Genomic DNA, 22,699 nt, shown 5'->3' with positions numbered 1-22,699 from the left:
GAGACGAGTGGATGGAGATTTTATCTGGACAGTAGCATTTTGTGTATGAAGTAACATGGGTCAATGTGTTAGAATAGGAGCATTGAGATGTTAATAAGTTCTAGTTTTACACAGGTAATATAACATATACTTTATATCGCAGATTAAAAATAAAATGATATTTTCATATCAGCTATAGTGAATGTCATAGTTGGGGCGTTTTGCACTGGAGTGTAGGAGGACTAAGAGATCAGACCATTCTGAATAACAACTTTTACAGATGCTAAATATGAGAAGGGTCCATTCTGTGGGTGGGTGCACTGAGGTTTACTTTTCAGGTGATTTCATACAACACTATTCACTGCACAGTACAGTATATAATGGTCTAGACTGGATTTTGACTCTGTTCCGCTCTGTAAAAGTGCCAGTATTTACAAGTACAAGAGGTTAAAATGTTTAATGCACTTTTCAATTTAACCACTCAAACTTAGGCTTAATATATTACACTGATGAATCTGTTGTATTTTATCTTGGTTATACAGAGTATTGAATGTTCCAGGGGCGTCATTAAAAAATTCATGGTTCTACACCTTGTGTATCTGAGAAAATTCTAACCGTTTCAAGGAGCAATCCCCTTCGATCCCTCTTTGCAGCTTTGCTGTCGGTTCTAATATTAACCACTCACCAAACAACCAGAATGTCTCGTCACACATAGAAGCACCTGTGCTTTTCCCATAGTCAGACTGTCTTCATTATAAGCTAGCACTTGTAATGTCCAAATGTCTGATAGGAAATTAGTGTCTAGCTATAATTTATGAAATAATACCAGAAATCAAGACTTCAGAACTACAGACCAAAGTCCTGATCTCTCTGTCAAGTGCATTGTAATCTAAGAGTTTACTGTTGAGAGAAAATGGATTTGCACTGCGTTGCTTTTTTCCTCCAGTGTTACCTGATGTTGACAGCAGCCATGTATTTTGATCTCGGAGAGCAGGAGGAGAAATGCATCATTGAGGAGATTCCTGAAGACATGCTGGTGACAGGTGAGTCCTGGAGTGGGAATGGTGCTGCTGAGTCATTTACATTACAGCTTCAGAAGCTACCTACAGTATTAGGCTGTCATTCTGAGAGACACCTAAACTGTGCTTATGTGACTCTTACTACAATAAAGTAAAATAATAAATGTTATGTAGTTAGTAATGATCAAATGTGGTGTAAATCCCACTATAACATACACAAAGTGTTCCCCTTTGCTGAATGTGAGTTGTATGGATGTCTCTTACCTCCAGGACATTTCTTGCTGGAGCCTTGGGATTTAAAGATGTTCACCAATTCCGCTCACCTTGGTGCCACTGCGACGGTCAGAGACCCAAACTATGAGGTAACATGTAAAGTTACATTAGCACATTTATTATCAAACCAGTTTTAGACAAACATGTGGGAGTACAGTAATATTCTTAGCAGTTGATTTTGCCCATCAATTGACCAGCTTTAATTGATGTGGTGCCACCATTATGATAATCACAATCCAGTTCAACAACACAAGATATAAAACTCATCAGATATGGCATCACCTATTATCATCTAATGATATGCAATGCAGTTTTACAGCAATATTGTGTTTCCTTAACTGGTAGTAACAGTATCTTTTCATCTGTCAAGGTTGTGATGTCGAAGCGCTTTGGTAAATTTGGTAAATTCACCTTCACAGCTCACACCTCTGGTCAACACTACATATGTTTCCAAACAAACTCCACAAGGTTTTCAGTCTTTGCTGCAGAAAGGCTGGTAAGATCTATTTTACAGTAAACTGAAAATGATTTAAACGTGTATGTACACACTTCAAATCAAATAATAAGCGAATAAAATAAATATTAATGTTTGTTTTAATAATAAATCTAAACTTGATATACTGCTGTATGAAACCCAACACACTTTAAATCCACCTCTCATTGAATCCACAGAAGCTACATTTGGACGTTCAGATAGGAGAACACGTGATTGACCACGGTCAAAACACCAAAGTCAACCTGGAGGTTCTGGAGCACAACCTGAACCACCTCACGGACCAGATGATGTACATCACCAAGCAGCAGGAGTATCAGAGGGTGAAAGAAGTGAAACGCACACACTGCGCGTGCACTCGTCCTCCTAAAAAGCCACGGGCAGTTTTCATGCCCCGTTCTCTTTGCTGTTCATTGCAGGAGAAAGAGGAGGTTTTCCGTCAGATCAGCGAAAACACCAACAGCAAAGTGTTCTGGTGGGCCGTGGTGCAGACCGGGATTCTGCTGTCAGTCGGGTTCTGGCAGATGAAACGACTCAAGGACTTCTTCGTTGAAAAGAAGCTGGTCTGATGAATTCAATACTGCTCCACTACTACTGCTACTCATTTATTACCTCATAGAATGTTTGGGTTGATATCAATGCACGTTTGTCAAGTGCATGACGTAATCTGTTACGGTGTGACGTAAAGCCAAAATGAATCAACCTAGAACTTAATGTGAATAAAGTCTGAATGATTATTTTGTGGTCACTGCTCTTTTCCTTCTGTTTTTTGGATTTTCTTACGCAGATATTTATGTCACATGTTACATACAGTAGTTAAGGCTAACATAGCTAGCGAGCCTTCTGTCTGCTACTATTAGCATTAGCCAACCGAGCTAACAGGACACTAAAACCGACCGTCGTAAGCTAACGCCGCATGAGGTAGTTAATATTAAACACGCAACGCCAAACTAAGGTGGACACGAAAGATGTGATAGTGGTTATTTATCTTTAATTAACAACAATTAATGACTACAAATTAGCAATATTTTGCCCTGGACAAAATAGTGACATACCAATAGTGGCTTTACATTTCAGGTCTTTGCTAACGTTAGGAACAATCCATTATTTACCGTTAGTTAACATTCAGCTTACGGGATAAGCTGCAACTCGGTAGAGACCGTCTAAACTGGTTAGAAATGGTCTACAATGGCTAAGCAGCAAATATGATATGGGGCCGCTGTTATATAAGTGTTTAGCGGCAGTGGCTGATGCGGGGAACTCTCCTGCGGCTCTTACAGATGTCTTTCTGGGTTTGCTGCAACGCCTGCTTCCTGTCCCCCAGCGCCGACCGAAAGCTGGCGCTGACGACCTGCGGCCACGTCGTCTGTAGTGTCTGCTATCAGAGAGGTGGGTTGTTACAGGACCCGGCTCGGACCCGGTTCGGACCCGGCCCGGGCCCAGGCCGTGGAGACGGGGACATCTGTTGGATTCATCGTGATATTGCAGACGCGGACGTTTCCATTCACTCTCTTTAAATGTACGGGTTCAGACAGTACAAGTCACAGTGGCTTCGATAAAGTCATCGATTATTGCATTGAGAGGCACTTCTCACGTTCTAATATGCAGAGAGAAATTACACCGTTCACCATCAGATAAAAATCCCAGAGGTTTCCTCCATTTCCCTTTCAATGAATGATTAGGGAATTAGCGAACATTGTGTTCCTGATGGGAATAAACCCAGGAGTGTTAATATATCTGAACCCTCATCCAAGTATCAGACCAAGGCCTTACACTTAATTAGGTTCAGGTCTCAGTCATGAGCACTTTTGTTCACTTCATGTAGTCAGTCCTCAAAATGTTTCAACTTTTCTTTCAGGCAAACAAGACAAGTGTTTAATATGTAGCTCCAAATGCCAGATATCCCCTCTCTCTGACAAGGTGAGCGTCTCTATTATTTATTTTTATTTTAATGACATCCTCGGGCGGTTGTGTGTCTGTCTGCTCGAAACGACGTCACACTGACGCACGTGAAATTCCTTCGTCCTTGTTTTCAGAGCAGCTCGGAGGTGAAGGCCTTGTTTTCTGACATCAGCTCCGTGGCAAACAGACACCTCACAGAAATCAGCAAGGTTTGGTCCAAATCATAAAAATATCACTGGACTTCTTAGTAGGGACTTAATGTAGCGCGGTGATTTTCTGTCTTTCAGGTGATAATGTTCCAGGCAAGACATCAAAAAAGACTTTTGACCCATTATCAGCAAAAGGTAAGAGACTCGCATCATGCTTCTCTTCATATGACAGTAAACTTCAAGCGATTGCTGCTGTTTTATGCATTACAGAATAACAAACTAGAAGAGATGTTAGTGAAGATGAGGCAAGAAATGCAGCAAATGACGACGTAAGCGGCATTTGAGGTGAATTTTCCTGCACGTGTTTAAGATCAGCCGTTGATTTTCATGTTTTCACTCCTTAAAGGAAGATGAATGAACAGGCTGCCTACATTTCAAAGCTGGAACAATCTCTTCAGTATCAGAGGTGAAGCAAGATACACAGCACGATGAGCCTCAGCTTTTTGCATAGACATGCTAATATTCTGTTGGAATATGGAAAAAGTTCACTCATATTTAAAGCAGCTGACGTGTTTCATTTTTATGCAATATTTAAGTGCACCGCTGTCTCAGCTCTCACTAGAGGTCACTCCTGCCCCGTTACAATGGGCTGAATGAGTGCGAGGAGACAGCGAAGGCTTTTAGGAAGTTAGGTTTTTATGAACTATGGCAGTTTTCTTGGCAGCGATAAATCATGTTTATGGTTATTCTCACTTAGTGTCAAAGTGTCATCGGTGCCTCCGATGAACCACACTCCACATGGACACAAGCCAGGTACATGTTAGCTGTGGAGAGTTGGTCTGTATGTCAGATTAAGCTACTAACTCATATGAGGCATCCTGATTATCCTTTGGCACAAACTTATGATAAACTGTGATCTGTACAGTGTAATTCAAGCTAATATAGCAGCTTTGCCATTAACCAAAACGACCACCTCCTAATTAAATGTCTCTAAGTTGGTTTATTTAATCCGTCTTACTATTTCCCGTTTTGCTTCAGCTCTGCTGATCCCATATAATTCCCCCATGTCACGACATTCATCCAACACCAATGTGTGAGTATTTTAAGTATTTCAGTCCCTTTCTTATCATCAAGTGTCTTGTTCTCTGGGCCAATCTGCACATATGGTCCTTTTAAATCTACCATTTTTAGAGATAGAGAAAATGTAAGCGGTATTTCACAGTGTAAACAAGCTGTATCCTGAGTTCAGCCTGCGCCTTATGTTAGCTTTAGCTGCTGTATACCTTTGCCCTGCCCTGTGGCTATCTACACAGACACACACACACCTGAATAAGCCCAGCTTTGCTTGGGTTTAGTGAGGAATGCCTATTGGGTTTCCTAGACGCTGCTGACACGGGATTAATTGGCCGCCCAAATTTAATAGTGCAAATGTTGTTCCAGCTGATTGAAAGCAGAAGCAATGACAGACAGGCCATAATTTCTGGTATTAGCTTCTCTGCAGAATAAAAAAAAGTTGTGATTTAACAAATAAACCGGGTGGTATATTGAGATGGAAGAAGGTAGATAATGTTTCTTATGAACGTTATCTGGCAAAGATAATGGCATCAGGCTCCACTCCCTACTGGACTTATAATAAAATAAATTCAAGCACCACTGTAACACTAAGTCAACCTGAACCCAGCCAGACTGACGACATGTGCTCTTCTATGTGGCAGAGCTGAAAGTATGGACATGGATGAAAGGAGTCTGTTTAGGAAAGTAAGTTCCATTACTTTATCTAAAGTAAGTATGAATCCACAATATCTGCAAATTGCATAATATACAGTAATATTTCAGGTTGTACTACATACTGATTAGTGATTAGACGTGGTTTAGTTTCTGACTGTGTCTCTGTTCTTAGCCCAACTCTGCAGCCAGGCTGTCATTAATTAGTCCTCCACGAGATGGAAGAATGGGTAAGTGTTGTTACCTGTTGTCATAAAACTTTATTTTTATATTAACAAGGATCCATCATCGGTAAAGGCTTTGGTGGCACCTGTCTTTTATCTTTACAATAATAACATTATAATCTAATTAAAACTATTATATCACCTTACGTTGTAACATGAATACAGAAATATTTGTGCTGCATTAAGCAAAACTATCATCAACCTAACTTTGTTCGGAGGTTATGGACCAGTTGCCCACCCACAATGATTAAATCAGTGCAGATGTTGCCTGATGTTATGTTTAGGATTATACATGCTTATTTCCTTCTCTTTGATAATGTCACCTAATCTCTTAAAGGATTTGACCTTTGACCTGTTGCAGCAGTTAACATTTCACCAATAGGACGTGTAGAGCCTTACTAGACCCGTGTGAGTTTTTGGTTAGGTAATCATTGATTTGACTGTGTTCTCTGTAGCAGACAGTTACTATGTGCCTTTCGCCCTGTTGGGTAGTAACGTCTGCACAGGTTTGTGTAGTAATTACTCTGGCAGATGACTCTCCCATTCATCTTGTCTTCCTGGAGGCAATCGAACCACAAGCTATAAGCTATAAGCAATAAGCTCATATGTGATGAAAGACCACAATGACCTGAACATTACATAGGCATTTTTCAAACCATTAGAAGCCATTATGTCTGTAAGACCTGTCACAACCATTAATCTTGGATTCATATTATGTCATGTTTAGGCACCATCCCTCACAGATCGACCCACCAGAACGTGTTGTCCACCCACTCAGCGTGCTCAGCCACAGTCAGGTGACTCCCTTTAGCTACATCATGCTACAGTACAGTATAAATCAGTCAATACAAACCTACAGTGCGTGTTAATCGTTATATAATTGTCATAAAGTACAACAAAGCTTTGTACATCTACATGTATAAGTTTTATTTTTATAACTTATGGTAACAAAGATGTCTGTTGATTTTGTTTAAGTGAGCAAATCCCATCAAAAGACCAAAAGCAACATTAATGCAACCCTTGATTCAGCAGTTCAGCTTGATTCATCTTTTCATCTTTCATCTTTGGTGCCACAAGGCTTTGTTGTTGTTGGAAATGCGTCACTGCTGCGTTACTAATAAATTGTACCTGATTACAGGTTTCTTTGTTGCTATTGACACATCCACCCAAACCAAATTAATGGCCGCATGTGCTTATCGTATATTAGACAGCTCTGTAAGCAGTCGCTAGCTCCTGTAAGGATGTAGCTGCTCTATCTGCTATAACATTTGTAAAACCAGCAGTAAAGTAAATGAGCATTTAACATTGTGAATTAATTCTCTTCTTTTCTCGCAGTCGTTTTCAAGCAACACCGATGACCCCAGACGTCTCATATGGCCACAGTTCTGCATGGAAATCTCCTATTTTCAGACCTCCCCCCTCCTTCAGACACTCCATGTCCTCTCTGCTCCATCCGCCTCCTTAGGAGAATCACACACATTTACACTTTCATGACACATTTACCTGACCTGAGGTATTTCACCGCTTGTCACAGCTTAAATTGATTCAGACAGTTTTGGTTTCATTTTAATTAGACTTGCCTCTGTGTGAGTCTCTGTGTTTTGCATTGAACTTGGATTGTTGTTAAATCGGTGGAATCCCGGTCAATTAAATCATTAAAATAATTGTTTCACTGCCTATTTCTGGCCTAATCTTTTCCCGTGTTCACATTCAGTTCAGTCCAAATCTCAACAGACTCACTCGAAGGTATTTTCCATAGTCTGGATAAGAGTGTAATGGAAAAGCAGGGTCAGGGTGGGCGGCCATCTGCCCGGAGCTACGACAAGCAGCAGACAAGAGGGAGAGGGAGGCACAATGCTGCAGATAATCCTGGTGAACTGTCTGTTGGTGGTACGCACTGTAGTGGGTAAAGGTCAGATTACTCAGCGAAGTAGGTGGCTCAGCGTTGTTCTTCTGAGGGTGAATGACTGTCAGTAATCTAGCAGAGAGGTCTACAAGTCCCAACTCCCAGAAGCTCACGAACCTTTAGCCAAAGGCACAAGCTGGTGTAGCCGGGCGACGCTCACGCTGCCGTATCAGCACCTGGTCAATTTACAAAGATAAACTGGGATTATCTCCATTTACAGTGTGCGATCCTACAAGACTCGACCCGGGCTTTGACAGACTCACGCAGCACCACCATGAAAAAAGCCTCAAGGCCACGACACGGTTAACTGCTCAACAGCGGCTTCCGCCCTCCTGGCCGCCTGCGTGAAACCTCAGTAACGTGACTGAGTTCATCCTCAAATCTTGTTACAAAACAGCTGCAAACGTAGCCATATAGAAACATGAGACGCAGCGGTGAAAAGCTGATGCGATGAAGCGGGTAGCGAGTGCTGCTGATGTGTTCAGACAGGTCCACTCCCTCTGCGTCGACCGGCGCTTTCGCTCCCATTGTCCCCGGTTTCCAGGGCGGTGAATGGCGTCTATTGAGGAGGGCTCAGGTGTGACTGTGTGTGTGTTCTGGGTCTGTGCACGCTATATTCCGCCACTCGTGTGACGTGTGTGTGTGTGGGTGAAGGTGAAGGCCATTGTACTGAGTCAGTAGCCCTCATCCTCTCCGCCCCAGCGGGATTTAAAGTCGCTTCCTGTTTGAGGTCCACTTAGAAAGCGATGGCTCCCCGGGGCAGACGCCGCTGTCACGCTGCCCCACGTTGACGCAGAGGAGCCGGAATCAGAGGAATCGACACTGGATTATCCGCTCTGCTCTTCTGCTCTTATTGTTCTGAGAATGTGTTGCGCTTGTGTTTTGTCGAACCGCTCTCTCGTGGACTTTTGTGTCTCTGTGTTGTGCTTTGCGCGTATCTCACACAAACACACCTCTGGATGGCTCCAGGCTGTACAAATGAGCCCTGCCACTTCAGAGAGCTAAAGAAAACTATTCTGATGTCAGTGGTAATTATTCAGCAGCATGTTCCCACAGCTTGTCCACCCCTCCCGCCACCCTCTCGCTCCGTCTTCCCCGTTCCATCTCCATTTTTCTCTTTGTGTCAGAGAAGCTTTGCACTTAATCTGATCCAGATTTCACACTTTGTCACTCAGTATTTCTGTCTTGTACCTTTTGGTGCTGTAAGTGTAATCCCCTTTAGGCAAGACACGACATGAACTAAATGATTTCACACCCGAGCTATTTGTCTTTGGGAGCTGTGCAGAAAGTGTTCCTGTGTTTGCCTGCAGCATGTGATCCCTCATCACTATCACTCCTACAGTTTAACATTACAGCTCAAGAAGATGGAGTCGTTGCACGACAACGTTAAAGTTGTGCTTGGATGCAACTTAAATGATTTTAAATCGAATTATGAGTGATTGAGACAATTTGCTTTTAGACAGAAAAATTGCTTTTAAAGTGGAACTAATTCTTCATTGGTCTATCAGCTGTTTCTTAGAATCCGGATCTGGAGCTGTAATATTGCGTCCAACAATCCTAAATAAAACTAAAAGACTGAAATTAAGTACAGTAGCTGGTGAATGAATGTGTGTTTGTGTTTGTATGAGAAGCAATGCACTGAAGCCTAGGTTGTGTTATAGTCAGGTTGGTCATTGTGGTTTCTCTGTCCTCCTCCTCTGTCTATCACTGTCTCGACTCCTCTCATATAGTGTTCATATCTTGTTACTTTTCCCCTGAGCAGTTGAGGGACGAGGAATGACCTCAAAAGGTCCAAGACCAAGTGCATAGAAAGGAACAGGAGCACTCAGAAGGTTGCGTCTAGTTTCAGAGTGATGCCCATCTCTCAATCAGCATGACAGGAAGTGGAAGCGTGGCCATCGCAGGCCAGAAGGCAGCTTCAGGACGCAGCTCCAGCCGACGGGACAGTAGATCATTTCCCCAGAGCCTCAAGCGATGAACGCTGGTTACCATCCTGTGGATAACCACTCAAATGAAAGGCGAACTCATCCCAGAAGAGTTTCTTTGGCCTGTGACGTCATACATCGATCCGCCTGTAGGTGGCGCTGTGGTCCACACCAGGCCTACACACTGAAGAGCACGATAGCTCCACTATTTCATTCCTGCACCGCTTTACAGCTACCTGTGATCAGGATCTGTAGGATGAGCTGCAGGACCAATGTCTCACACACACACACACACACACACACACACACACACACACACACACACACACACACACACACACACACACACACACACAGGTCTGTTCACATCTGCCGCTTTTGAAGCCAGTGAAAAGGGCGAGTTCGGTGAATTGTCAGATGCACAAACGCACGACCACAAGCTGTTTTGTTGCATTTGAGCGGAAGCGAGTTGAATGGAGGAGTTTTATGAGTGAAAGGTGAAGTTGGGTGAAACAACACACACACACACACACACACACACACGCACACAAGCACATGTGAAGGCAGGCAACTGCCTTTGAAGCAGCCTCATCCAACTGTCCCATGCATGCTTGAGTGATGTCAGCGCGACTATGGCAAGACAGACAGACACACACACACACACACACACACACACACACACACACACACACACACACACACACACACACATTCCAACTTTTGCTATTTAGCTATTTTGTCAAACAAACACAAACACACTGTTGCTGGAACATAAAACACTGACGCGGACTTTACGTTCCTCTTTCTTACACACACACACACACACACACACACACACACACACACACACACACACACACACACACACACACACACACACACACACACTTGGCAGGATGTGAGGGGAGAAAAAAGGGGCCGAAAGACAACACCGAGATTAGGAGGCTTTTGTCACGGCTCTGTGGCAGACTTTAAAGTTCTTGGCTCCGTTCCCCGCTGCCAGATTTCTTTCTTTTCTCACCCTGTCTGTCCACATCCCTCTCTTTTCACGGGGTGGAAGGTAAACATTTGGAACAGAATGACAGAGAAAGGGAGCAGGGCTGGGAGGGACTGCGGGCTGGAAGAAGGATGGAAGTCGCCTGTTGCCCCTTTTTAGCCTCTTTTTGTGTCTTTGTTTTCCCAGATTTAAAGGCGGCTTTGTGGTTGTGAGGACGAGGAGCGTGGAGCGGGTGAGGTTCGCAAACAGAACAGCGCCTCAGTGCCGGCCAGGTGTTGGGTTGTTCCACAGTGTGAGTCCAGCGTGTGTCCACCACCACCAGACTTCAGGCACCGCTCCTTGCGGTGAGCGTGCATGTGCATCGTTTGAGTGCATGTGATGAGACGCACGCTTCCCTCCCCAGGTGCATGTGCGTGAGCCCTTCATGGTCACTGACTCCATTCACCTGAGCTCCTTTCACAGAGAAAAGGCTCTTTGGACAGCTTCTCTTCATCACCAACCGCAGCTGTTGTTGACTCAAGCCCGCAGGAATCTCCTCCGTGGGCTCACACCCTTTTTACCAGCCAACCACAAAACAGCAAAAGGTCCCTGGAAACCTCAGGCTGGAGGACTGAGCATATGCTGTGGTGACGGACAGGATGTTGGTGCAGGGGGTCTGCAGCAGCGAGGCCATAGAGCGTTCTCACCTGGTTGTGCATTACTTTAAGCATTTTTACTGCGTGAGGGGTCACTGCACCGGGACTCTGGTTCCAACAGCTCACAGCAAACAATGCAGGAAATGGAGAAATTGTTCTTTTCAAGGATTTTAAATAGAAACAAACATTTAACGTAGTGTTTTTCAACTCAGACGTCCGCGCAGACGTTTTGTGATCCTCCCTCCCTGATCCCTTCCGCTCAACACTTACTCCTGATCCATTTTCTCCTCTCGTCTCCTAAGTGCAGAGCAGGGATGAGCTCAACACATCTGTCGTCTGCTCAGCTCTGTGTCATCCTCCTCCTCCCTGCTTCTCTTCATGTTTCCTCCTCTGTCTGTCCTCCCCTCGCACCCTCCCCCGTCTCAAAGTCAGTCAAATTCACAGGAGATAACATGACCACAGCAAAGCAGGAAAGGGCTAATCTCTGAGATAAAGGAAGAATGAGAGCTGAAAGTCAAGGATGGAAACAACCCAGGAAAGTTCAGATCATGAGCATGTTCTATATCTTTCATTTCACTCGACCTGCTTTTTATTCGTCACTTGTGAAGATCACCAGGACCTGTGAATCCCAGGCTTCATGGATCAGACTTTGTTGAATTGAATCAAATCCAGTTTGAGTGATTCATGGCATTAAATGGTTCGATCCTACGCAGTTGGTGTAGTTATACAGTACATTTGTGTATCTTATATTTCATGCTGCATATTTCTTGCTCCACCTGCTGATTCACAGACCAACGTCAGCTGAACCAACGTCAATTCATTCTCGGCATCTTTCAAAGGCTGCATCTGCAGCACAACACGGTCCCGGCCTGAATTCCCTTTGAAGCGCGGCCGAACAAGCGGCCCTTGAGGATCCGGCAGGTGAAGTGCTTCATCTGCACTGCTGTCCCAGGCTCTGTGCTTCTGCAGAACACAGAAAGCGCATCTGTTGAGACACAGCTTGGGTCTCTGCCAGGTGAATTCCACACTTACAATGTGAAGCATCTTAAGGCTGGCGTCTCTGAGGTTTAGGTGGGACTGTGCAGTGATAGCAATGGGAATTCAGCTGTAGTCATCAATATTCCATCTATACTGTACTTCACGAGGTTCCTAAAATACAGGACTCTTCTCCTTTCCCTGTTTTCTGTCCTAGCCTGAATCAGAGCGGCAGAGACAGAGAATGGGCCTTCACACCCTCTAACCGCACGCAACGCTTGTCCATCCGTCATCTCTCCGGACAGACGCGCTGACAGACGAAACAGCGGCTGCAGCTCTCAGTTCAATGGCTCCGTCTATTTAGAGCAGGACGTTCACTTAGAACCAGCCGCCGTGCGGCTGTGAGGAACTGAAACTGACGGCGCTGCGTTTGAACTCCTACAGTAGTTACAAAATAAATCACCTAAAAACTAACAGCAAATGGATTGAACTTTTTTTAATGGCACCAATAACACGATTACAATGGGAAGAAACAAAATTTAAAAAGGACAATGAACTGTACAAGATTGTCGATACAAAGATTATCAATAAGTTTTGAATATTCTGTCAGGATGTATAAATACAGTATTTTACAACGACATGAACACGGTATGTGCTACATAGCTTACATGTGATTACGATGCAAATCTACTCATGCAGTATAATGCCCAGTTATAGGAAACAACACAGCTTTCGGAAAATAAATTAGAGATAAACGTTATTTAGGTCATGAGACAAATAAGCATTTCTGTTGTTCTGTGGGGCCAACGATGCTCCAGTCATGAAGCATCCTCGCTAATTCATCTAGAGCTCCCACACTAACGCCAGGCCATGTTCATGCTAGTGGTAAGTGCACATACAGACAGTCGGTTCGTTGGCAGTACTTTAGCTTTGAAACATAAAACCAGAATGATACTAGGACAGTTTGACTAAACACACAGGACAAAATATGGAACAACAACTCAAGAAGAGAGAACAAACGCAGTCCTATCACATGGTATTTTCATAGAAAAGCGCTTCGAGAGGCACACGTTATTTCATTAATCTGCTCGGACAGATCTTTGTGCCACGATTAGAGTGCGGCTCATCTTGGTTTAAAGGCGGAAGGTATAAAACAATACAAACCACGTCACGCAGTTCAATTACAAACTTAACAGTCCAGATTTAAACGACACAAAAGCTGAGGCCTGCGCTGACCTCCTCTGGACAAACACAATGTATGGGTGTGTGTTCCATAGCAACATGTCCAACTTGTTAGGAGATGTCGCTGTGAGGAAGATCTGCAGAAACACTGATAACACAATCAAAGCAGTTTTACTCACAGTTCACATTTGAAACTCCTGCATTTCTTTAAAAAAACTCAACCACATAAACCTACACCAAATGTTAGGTTGGAATTTCAAGCAGCCGTCATATAGTGGTCAGATTCTTGAGCCTGTGTTGTACCGACAGTTCTGCAGATGGATCTTGACCCATTTTTCATTACAATCACTGGGTCGAATCCACGACACCCCGCGCCTTGGGTCTGATCAATTGTAACTGATGACAGCGGCAGATGAAAACCTTGCTCACCTACACAGGTGTTTTAGGTTAATTAGCTCTTTGTTTACGAGGACGCCAGGAAGCTCAGAACTGGCAGGTTTAACAAACACCATGCGTTAATGAGAATCAGGGGCTCTATAGTGAGGGAAATATCAAGTGTGCTTACACACGTAGTCCTGAAAGGAAGTAATCAGCCAAAAGGACCAAAAACACCTGCTGAGGCTTAGCATCGGGGGCGTGAGGCCAAATTAACAACACATGTAAATGGCTTTGAAACAAAAGTGTGGATCCCATTGTTTAAAGCACTGAAACACTTAGACAAGTTAATGCAAACACGCAGGATAAACATCGTAGAATGTGTCACATCAAATCGCTGTTGCAGCTTGTTGCAGCTTATGGATCTGTGGCTGGTTAGAGGCGACTGCATAGAGTTCAACGGGATGCTATTAGACTGTACGTCCACACCCGTGTGCCATTCAAGAAACCCCCTCATCTCACGTGGCACTTGAAGAAGAGTCGACTTAAAAAAAATTCTGAAAAGGCACAGTTTTAGACAGAGGTATTATTTTAGATTTCTTTGTGCTGCTGCACAGAAGCATTCGGCAAATGCTTTGATGAGAAATGATCACTCATCTTTCTGTTGACAGACGGGGAAGCATCAAACGGCTGAAATGTAGACGCTAACAGGAAACGCCACCATTTTCCATGTCAGTAAATGAAAAAAAGGACACAAGCTGCATCCTAAAGCCTAGTCTGGCGTCACGTAGCACCTGGATAGCAGCTGATTCGAATGGTACGAACGGTGGAGGCCATGGCTCAGTTGGGCTGACGCCTGAGATCTACTCTGAAATGAAGCGACATTACACACATGCTGTAATGCTTTCTACAGGTTATCCAGGAAGAAGTAATGTTCTTAATGCCATATAATCATGTTACACTATATACAGGACTGGTTATATTTAGAGCCTTGTAGTGTAAGTGAGCTGTGATCTGTGTTAACGCGGTGCATAAGTGACCAATAAACTCAATGTTTGTTCTAAAGTTACCTCAAAGCTTCAATGAGGCCTCAGAGTCAAAGGTGACAGATTTATAAGTATGTAGAAAAGGTTTTACAGAACGAAAGGCTTGAGCAGAACGTGCGTCTGTATTTCTCTTTTACATTTCAACAGAACGGCTCCCCTGTTGGCTAAAAATAAAGATCTGTCTTCTTTCTTTACATTCTTCATTATTTGTGTGAATACGTCCATTTACACACAGCACACAGCTGAGGCAGAGTGAAAGAGCTGCATGATCCCACGTGTCTGGGACCTCGGTCTCTCCGGCGGCTGCTGTGGCCGAGTCCAGGTCGCCGTCAGCCTTGCTGCTAACACTGGTAGTGGATGTGCTGGTGTTGGTGCACCTTCCCGTCCACGTGTGAGTGCGTGTGCGTGTGAATGTCTGTGTAGATCTTGGGGTAGACCTTCGTGGCTAACCCAGCGCCCCCCTGAGCCAGGAGCAGCTGCTGATGGGCGACGTAGTCCTCGTACGAGAGGCAGTCCTTGTCCCCGGCGGGGAGCTGGGGCGGCACCGTCGGACCGGCTCGGTCCCGGCTCGGCACCGGAGGGCGCTGGGCGGCGGGAAGAGCGGAGGAGGGCGAAGAGGAGGAGGAGGAGGAGCACGAGCGCTTGGACTGGCAGAACCAGAGGAGGGCGATGCCCAGGATGAAGGCCACTCCAGCGGGTATTCCGATAATAACGGGCCACGGGAGGCTCGGGGACGTCGATATGGGAACAGAGTTGGGCTGGAGTTTTTGATCTGTGAAAGAAGAAGAGTAACACGCGTGTTAATATTGAAGTACAGTGGCTAAAACGTTGCAGTGCCGCGTGTTTCTGCTCCTCCTCCGACCTGGCAGCACGGTCAGGTAGGCGCTCCGGAAGCTGTAGCCCATGGTATTAGCTCCCAGGCAGATATACATGCCGGCATCTTCCTCCTTGGCTCTGGTGATCAGGAGCTTGTTGAGGTACGACCCGTCAGGACGCGACCACACCTCGCCCGTGGGCAGAACCACGAAGCGGTGGTCTCCAACCTGCACGAGAATCCACGAGAACCCAGAAAAACTCAGCGTGCGTCCGAGAATCATGTTCGAGGTGTAGAAGCGGCTGAAGCGGTGAACACTTGTACCTCGATGGTGGAGTTGAACTTGTCCTCGTCACCGGACTCCACTCTTTTGAGCCACTGTATAACCGGCTTGACGTCACTGCGGACTTTACACTGGAACGATGTGGTCCCTCCGTAGTCCACAGTGGTGTTGACGGGGTGGGTACCGGTGAGAACAGGCTTAGAGTTGGTCCGCTCTGCAAAGACAAACCAGATTTGTGTGAACTTGGCCAATTTGGATGCAATCAGAGTTACAATCCACACAGCGGCCTGGAGGCAGCGCTGCACTGAATAGTAATGGCTGCATTGAGCTCCACATCCTCCCTCTGCTGAACACAGCAGAATAAAACCTGACAGAAACGTTCTATAGAAATCTATTAATACAATCTCCCACCTCGATTTTGATAATCAGCTGTTTCAACCGTTCCGCCTTCAAGCTGTTTTGATTAAATGAGAAATTATTTTCTCATTTCAGATGTTTAGTTACAACAGCCAAACATACGCGGTCATGACTTTTTGTTGCAGCTTTCCCGCGTCTTCATTAACAGCTTTGCTTCATTCGGTTTGGAGTAATTTGGAGGAACACATGAATGAAAAGCACCAGGCGAGGCTTGCTTCGACTCTCCGCGTATGTGTCTGCACGTGCGAGTGTCCTTCAGGAAAAGCTACAGCTGTACTTTAATGCAGCACAGATGTTGGCGAGTAAAAGGAGAGTCAGCAGAGACGTCCTGAGCCTCTGGACGGAGCAGACGCTCAGCAACGCGCTGCTCGGCCGCACACACGCACCAGAACCCGGCTCAGCATTAAAGCTCCCTGATCGTACAGCTTTTCACTCTGAAGAACATTGGACTCCAATGTGTCAGTAAGGTCTCTGTAAATTTTCATCCCATAAAACCCTTTAGATCGTCCACACTGCCCCTGTCAAAGTGTGGTTCTCACTCCCCATTAGTAAACGCTGTTTTGTGGGCGTGTCGCAAGCGAAGCTGCTGACACACCTCTGTGCGGAAGCGCATACCTTTTTTGTTGTTTCTTCTGTTTTTAATTGGCTTCATGGATACGAGCCACTGCACGGTTACGATACAATAGGTGGCAGTAGTTCAACATTGAGAATGCAATCCACCGCAATCCTCCGTAGAAGAAGACCCACTACAGGACTGCACGACATTAGCCAGCTGGTTCGTAGCATAGTAGAACCATAGGTCTACGATCCCGAATCTGACCCTGAAGCTGAAGAGGAGGCTGTTGAAGTCGCCACATTTCGGCTGATGCAAGATGTGTGTAATGTCGCATTTACTTCAATTTAATTGATTTATGTAATGTAATTTGCAAAGCGACTTGCGGTTGCTAATGCTTATGCTAAATGGCGTGTGCAGCTTGAATATTCACAACACGACTTAGTTGGAAAAATCGTTAATAGAAAACACTACTTTAGCTTACATTATACAATTAAATAAAAGTTCATTTTCATTTATTCAAAGTACATTTTACACTCTTTTTGTCTTACTTGTGCTGTTGCTCTGACATAATTTTATTCAAAAAATGTGCATTAATATTTAGAGCAATCACTGCATGACCTACCTGGGAACAAAAAGCATTGGTTCAAATTATATATTGACCTCACATATTTTTACTGCTTTTAATTATGTTTTTTGATCATTCTTGATAAATCTGACAGTAATATGTCTTTGTATCTGAAGTTGTATCAGGTATCTAGTCTACCTGATCAGTCTCTATCTGATGGATAAAACACTCACTGTATGTTGGATGTAGACCACCTGTGGAATAACTCCTTTACCATTTGAGTAGAAATGTGTTTTTTGTGTGTGCAATACTCATTAAGAATCTTATGAAACAATTGAATTTTTAATTTATATTTAAACATGCTTCTTTCTTATGGCCGGTTCACCTTTATAGACTACCATATTAGAAAGAGAAAAACATGTAATTTCAATACTATGATTTCCTGAATAAAAGTGTTTTCCCCCTTATAAAAACAGAGTTCATTGAAATACGTAATAGTTAAAGCCAACTTTATTGTCAACCAAAAAATCCACCACTACTCCAAAGCTGGAACAAACTGTTATCTTCACACTCCAATGTGCAATATATACTGTAGGTTACTGAGTTAATTAAGAAGCTTGGCAGTTTGAGGACAGAAGCTTTTGCAGGGCCTCGCAGATAGAATGCTTGATAGAAGTAGGGTAAACAGACCATCTCCTGCGTAGGGGGTACACTTGGTTATGTTGGAGATTCGTTTCTGCAGCAGGACAGGTATAGTTATAGTATATAGGTATAGAAGACTTTGAGCGGAAGCAGTCCTCTTTTAGATAGAAGCTCTGGCTGTCCTCACCATCACCTAATCAAAACAAAGGTACTGCAATCAGAATTGTAGATTAGTGAAATGTTCAGTATTATGTAGGTTAAAACCTTCTCTAATATGACAATACACAATAACAGACAAAAAATTAAACCAAACAAGAGGACAGGCCTGTCTGTGCTATAACAACCGATAAACAGTTGTTACAATTCAAATATAAAATCTAAACAGTCTGTACCAATTAAAATTAAAATCTTCTATTGCCTATCTTACTGTTGGTACATGCAAACTTACATGTACATACCTTCACTCCTGAGCTGGGCAGCAGATGTCTGCGTACCAACAGTCTGCAGTGATTTCTGTTTGACAACCTCCTTGCAAGTGCGTAACTGGGATCCCTACAGTATAGAAAAGACTGTTACATTTACTGTAAATTGTATTGGTCCTACAAAGATAATGGCTATGGTACAAGCTATAGGTAACTGACCAGATAAGCAGCAGTTATTGTAGATATGTGACTAATTAGCAACTAAGCTTCCAACACAACACAGTAATCATTCCAACTAATCATGTTAGAATTTGATAGAACAATGACATAACCCCAAATCACAAGTTGATTTAGGCTGTGACACAGGACGGGGTAATAAACATAACCGCGTTCATCTGCAGTTTCTTATTGTAGCGATCGACCAGCTGTAGCTCTAAAGTGCAAAGGGCTAACAGCTAACGCAACACACAAATAGGAGTGGCAGCACATTTCAACTGTTGCTGATTGAAGGCCCATAGCTATCAGCTGTTCCCCCCAGGTGTAGATGATTACAGAAAAAGGACAAACGCTAGACCCACCGTTCCCTAAAAAAGCCATTCGCTTGGCTCCACACAGGTGTGTGGCTGCAGGAGCCCACATGAGCACATTTGAAGGGGACAAAGGCTCGGTCGACTGGCTGTAGGCACGTGGGTTACTAATTTTAAACAGCCAAACTAACATTTAAAACATTATAAGCATGAAGCATGTACTTACTTTAGTGAGTGGATGATGGACTGTATGAATAGATCCTTTTTTTCCAACAGGAGCCGTGAAACAAATCCAGCATTGTACGCACCCTCGATTGAAATGCACATGCGTATAAATGCTGAGGCAGTGTTTCTGGCACGGGTCCGTTTAAAATAAAAGTAACCCACAATTTCCTCACTTGTTGATGTGTTGGTAAAGTGAATAGACTTTGGTGTTGGTTAAAACACCCAAGAACCAAACTATTTCTATGGGAGGACTTGGGTTCACGGTGAGTGTGAGGAGGAAAATGGTGGAAGTCCAGTTTTAATTCGGGATCATTGTGGAGGTGGTGGTTCAGGATTTGCAGGGAGGACTTCCTGCATCTGTGACGACAACGAGGTCACGGTTTCAGAGTAGGACGAGGTCTGTCTCCATTGGATAAAGTCTCAAAATGTGAAAAAAGGAGGAAATGCACTTCTACCGAGCTCAGTGTGTGTAAATGTGACCCATAGATTCATAGGACGCTGGAAAGTTCAACACTGGTGTCGATCAGTAAATACCACAGAGGGGAACGGAGGCTTTTAAAAACTATTTTAAACCTCTATTGTCGCTGCAGTGGAAATGCCAGAACATCGATGAGTGAGAGCAACAACCTCTACATCACAAAACTAATACATGAGTGAATCACTTAGTGGCCGACTCTGACCTCAAGACGTCGTAGATCCAAACTTAAAATATGCTCATGTCTCTAGGGTCCAATAAACATGTGCCATTGACTTTATTATTTAAATTAAAAGCCTGGTATTGATAGGCATCCGTGTGGATGAATGACTCACGTATGACTTCCACTTTGTAGGTGGCGTTGATCTCTCCTGCTTTGTTGGACACGTGGCACGTGTACTTCCCGCTGTGCTCCGGCGTCAGGTTCTTCAGACTCAGAGTCCACTTCTTCTTCTTGCCCTCTCCTCCTCCTCCTCCTCCTCCTCCTCCAGCTCCGCTGTCCTCGTTCGCCAGCGGCCGACTGTCCTTCAGCCAGACGATGTCCGGCCGGGGGTTTCCGTTGGCGGTGCACTTCAGGCGCACGGAGCTGCCCACCGGCCGGGCGATCACGCGCTTCCTCATCTTCGCGGGCTGAGTGAAGCGTGGACGCACTGCGAGTGGAGAGAGCATGAAAGTGTTTAATAAAGAGGAGAAAATCTTTAAAACACACACGCGGCACCTCTTCCACTCAGCTGCAGATGGAAAAAATAACAGGGAGGAAAAGAGAGGGGGGAACTGAAGAGATTATTAGTAAGGATAAATGGTTTAAGGGGCAGTTTTATATTTACAAGCAGTGTTCTGGTGTTCTAGGAAAACCAACTTGAGGAGAGTGTGGAATTCATCAGATTCTTATGTGACACTTTTATTAGATGTGGAGGAATCAAAGCCACGATCTGACACAAGCAGAGGATTTCTGGCCTTCCGTGTTTCGGATCATGTTACTTTCCACCGCACTCTCCAGGCCGCAGCGCTGCTATCGGAGCTTTAGGAGCGTTCTGAGCACACAGGTTGCAGCAGACTGTCTAATCACGCAGATGTTCCTGCATGTGTGCCGTCCTGGTTGGCTGAATGGACTCAACCCTTGTTTACGCCTGCAGACATCTGCAGCACCTAATGTGCCTACTAATTCATTTGACACACCACAGATTTTTGGGCACTGACATAACCTTCCCTTTCACAGCATGAAGTCAGCGTCCGACGCTCTAGAAATCTGCCTCTGCACTTTTACTCCACTTTTAGGACTGAATATAGGACAGGCAGGACACTTCTGCAGCGTAAGAGGCATTGGACAAGCGTAGGTCATTCTAGGCAGCGCCAGGAATTCCTAACAACACATGGCAACGTGCCTCCTGGTCGACGCAGCCTAATTTGCTGTAATAAACTGTAATTGTTGAGTTTGAGGAAAAAAAATTGAATTACTTCCTCTTCCCTCTGACAGAAAACATACTCACAGGAACACACTCACGCACACACTGGATCCCTTTTCTTCCACTAATCCTCCACCTCTGGCCTCACGGTTTTATGCCTCTTAAAAATACGGTATTTGTCTCACTGTACGAGCCGCTAATCAGCTGCGCAACATCGCTGCAAATGTCCGGTCATAAATGCATATCGGTGCACAAGTCATAAAAGGTCAGAGTTAGCATCACGCCGAACCAGTCAGTCATGCAAACGCAGCCGTTTAGCCTCATGAAGCCGTTTGGAACGTCCACATCCGTGCACACAGTTGCATGACTGAACTGCATCTAGCAATTAAAGAGGCATATTCCTCCTTTGAAATAAATAGAATGGGCACAAATCCACTACACACACACACACACACACACACACACACGCACACACATGCAATAAAAATACATCAAAGAGTAAAAGAAGACATCCAGTAGAGAGGAAAGAGAGAAGACTCTTAAAAAGAGCGCTTGATTTTACAGCCCTCATGGTCCAGCCGCAGCAGATAGCCATCAACCGGGTGATAAATCACCCAGAAACTACTGCAGTTGGGTCTCTTTCTTTGGACACAGTTATTATTCCAGCTCTGGGTAAACAAACTAGAGAAAGACTTATGTGTGGGCTTTGCCCGCTCAAATCCGGACATTTCACTACGGCCGCGTTACTTAGCGGAACAGAGCTCTGACGTTCACTGACCCGAATCTGGGCAGGACGACAAAGCAAACAGAACCTGAACGGCTTTCAAGTCTGGACCAGCTCTGAGCTGTGACCAGGCAGAGTCAATAGATCTGTTTCAGCCAACGTTATATAAATGCAGGCCTTGGAGTAAATAATGAATTTCATTTGGAGTCATAGTTTGAAAGGAGCGGAAGGAGCCAAAGCAAAGCGCGGCTGAACTCGCTAACAATAAAAAATGAAATGCAAAAGGTGAAACGGCGGAAAAAGACAACACGAACACAAACAGAGAAAGGAGCCGACAGGGAGAAGGTGAGCGCCGGGGCAGGGAAAGGCCAGGCTGGTTCTGGGTCTCAGGGGCCACTTCAGCGCCACACTTCACAGTGTAAAAATACTACTGACTCTGACTGGGAGCCTTTGATGAGACAGTTACATGAGGGAGAGAGCGGCGCCTCCACAAACATGGATTATAGACGATCAGAGCTGAGGCCGTGGCTGTTAGGGCTCATCCTGACACGAGTGGCTCATGCCAGGAGAAGCACATGATGCTTTAATGAACCGAGACTCTGGGGAGCTCACGCACGTTGTGCTTGATGCTGTCAATGATACGGCCTCAAAGTTTGTAACTTTTGCCAAAAGTCTTGACACATTTGGATAAAATTGTTCGTGTGCCCCAAAGACAGAGAGGAAAAGGACGAGCAGGCAGAGACAGAGGGGTTGACGGAGGGGGAGAGGAAGGAATGTGTCCCAACAAGTGACACCTCACAAATAGCTGCCCTCCGCTCTGTCAGAGCCAATTATCTAC

The 22,699-nt window shown here is 44.6% G+C and overlaps 4 protein-coding genes and 1 long non-coding RNA gene across 9 annotated transcripts in view; 3 read left to right on the top strand and 2 right to left on the bottom strand.

The window, feature by feature from the left end:
* Positions 1-950, bottom strand: part of maea (macrophage erythroblast attacher, E3 ubiquitin ligase) — a 52,535-nt gene extending 51,585 nt beyond the window's left edge. Inside the window, exon 1 of the mRNA XM_029164914.3 lies at positions 932-950. The gene's annotated coding sequence lies outside the window, so the exon portion shown is untranslated. The remainder of the gene's footprint in view (positions 1-931) is intronic.
* si:ch211-255i20.3 (transmembrane emp24 domain-containing protein 11) lies at positions 878-2,504 on the top strand. The gene is made up of 5 exons (XM_029165997.3): positions 878-1,022; positions 1,269-1,360; positions 1,642-1,767; positions 1,944-2,087; positions 2,184-2,504. The coding sequence occupies exons 1-5, from the start codon at positions 893-895 to the stop codon at positions 2,331-2,333; spliced, it is 642 nt and encodes a 213-aa protein (XP_029021830.1). The 5' UTR covers positions 878-892; the 3' UTR covers positions 2,334-2,504.
* A 48-nt stretch (positions 2,505-2,552) lies between these two features.
* LOC114864212 (probable E3 SUMO-protein ligase RNF212) lies at positions 2,553-7,428 on the top strand. 4 transcript variants are annotated; one of them, XM_029164922.3, is made up of 13 exons: positions 2,553-2,685; positions 3,045-3,153; positions 3,623-3,684; positions 3,801-3,875; positions 3,954-4,010; positions 4,086-4,144; positions 4,222-4,281; positions 4,573-4,628; positions 4,854-4,908; positions 5,531-5,597; positions 5,716-5,770; positions 6,492-6,561; positions 7,100-7,428. In XM_029164922.3, exons 2-13 carry the CDS (start codon positions 3,045-3,047, stop codon positions 7,227-7,229), a joined length of 855 nt encoding a protein of 284 aa, XP_029020755.1. In that variant the 5' UTR covers positions 2,553-2,685; the 3' UTR covers positions 7,230-7,428. The 4 variants fall into 4 exon arrangements, with proteins under 4 accessions (XP_029020755.1, XP_055368596.1, XP_029020753.1 ...); XM_055512621.1 differs by lacking the exon at positions 2,553-2,685 and adding an exon at positions 2,719-2,935; XM_029164920.3 differs by lacking the exon at positions 2,553-2,685 and having other exon boundaries at positions 2,720-3,153.
* A 2,340-nt stretch (positions 7,429-9,768) lies between these two features.
* LOC114864950 (uncharacterized) lies at positions 9,769-12,643 on the top strand. The gene is made up of 3 exons (XR_003787455.3): positions 9,769-10,936; positions 12,018-12,242; positions 12,420-12,643. It is a non-coding gene; the product is annotated as an uncharacterized LOC114864950 (long non-coding RNA).
* Positions 12,644-12,683: 40 nt separating this feature from the next.
* The window catches only part of fgfrl1a (fibroblast growth factor receptor like 1a), a 43,328-nt gene continuing 33,312 nt past the window's right edge, over positions 12,684-22,699 (bottom strand). For both annotated transcript variants that reach the window (XM_029165360.2, XM_029165361.3), the window contains exons 5-8: positions 20,067-20,381; positions 15,944-16,116; positions 15,668-15,848; positions 12,684-15,577 (exon numbers count right to left, since the gene is read on the bottom strand). In XM_029165360.2, coding sequence (XP_029021193.1) covers positions 15,147-15,577; positions 15,668-15,848; positions 15,944-16,116; positions 20,067-20,381 — 1,100 coding nt within the window. In that variant the 3' untranslated portion in view covers positions 12,684-15,146. The remainder of the gene's footprint in view (positions 15,578-15,667; positions 15,849-15,943; positions 16,117-20,066; positions 20,382-22,699) is intronic.

The sequence above is a fragment of the Betta splendens genome, chromosome 10, assembly GCF_900634795.4.
Source record: "Betta splendens chromosome 10, fBetSpl5.4, whole genome shotgun sequence".
In the NCBI taxonomy this organism is placed as follows: Eukaryota; Metazoa; Chordata; class Actinopteri; order Anabantiformes; family Osphronemidae; genus Betta; species Betta splendens.
Note: the sequence above shows the minus strand (reverse complement) of the source record. Positions and strands in the feature narration are given on the sequence as shown.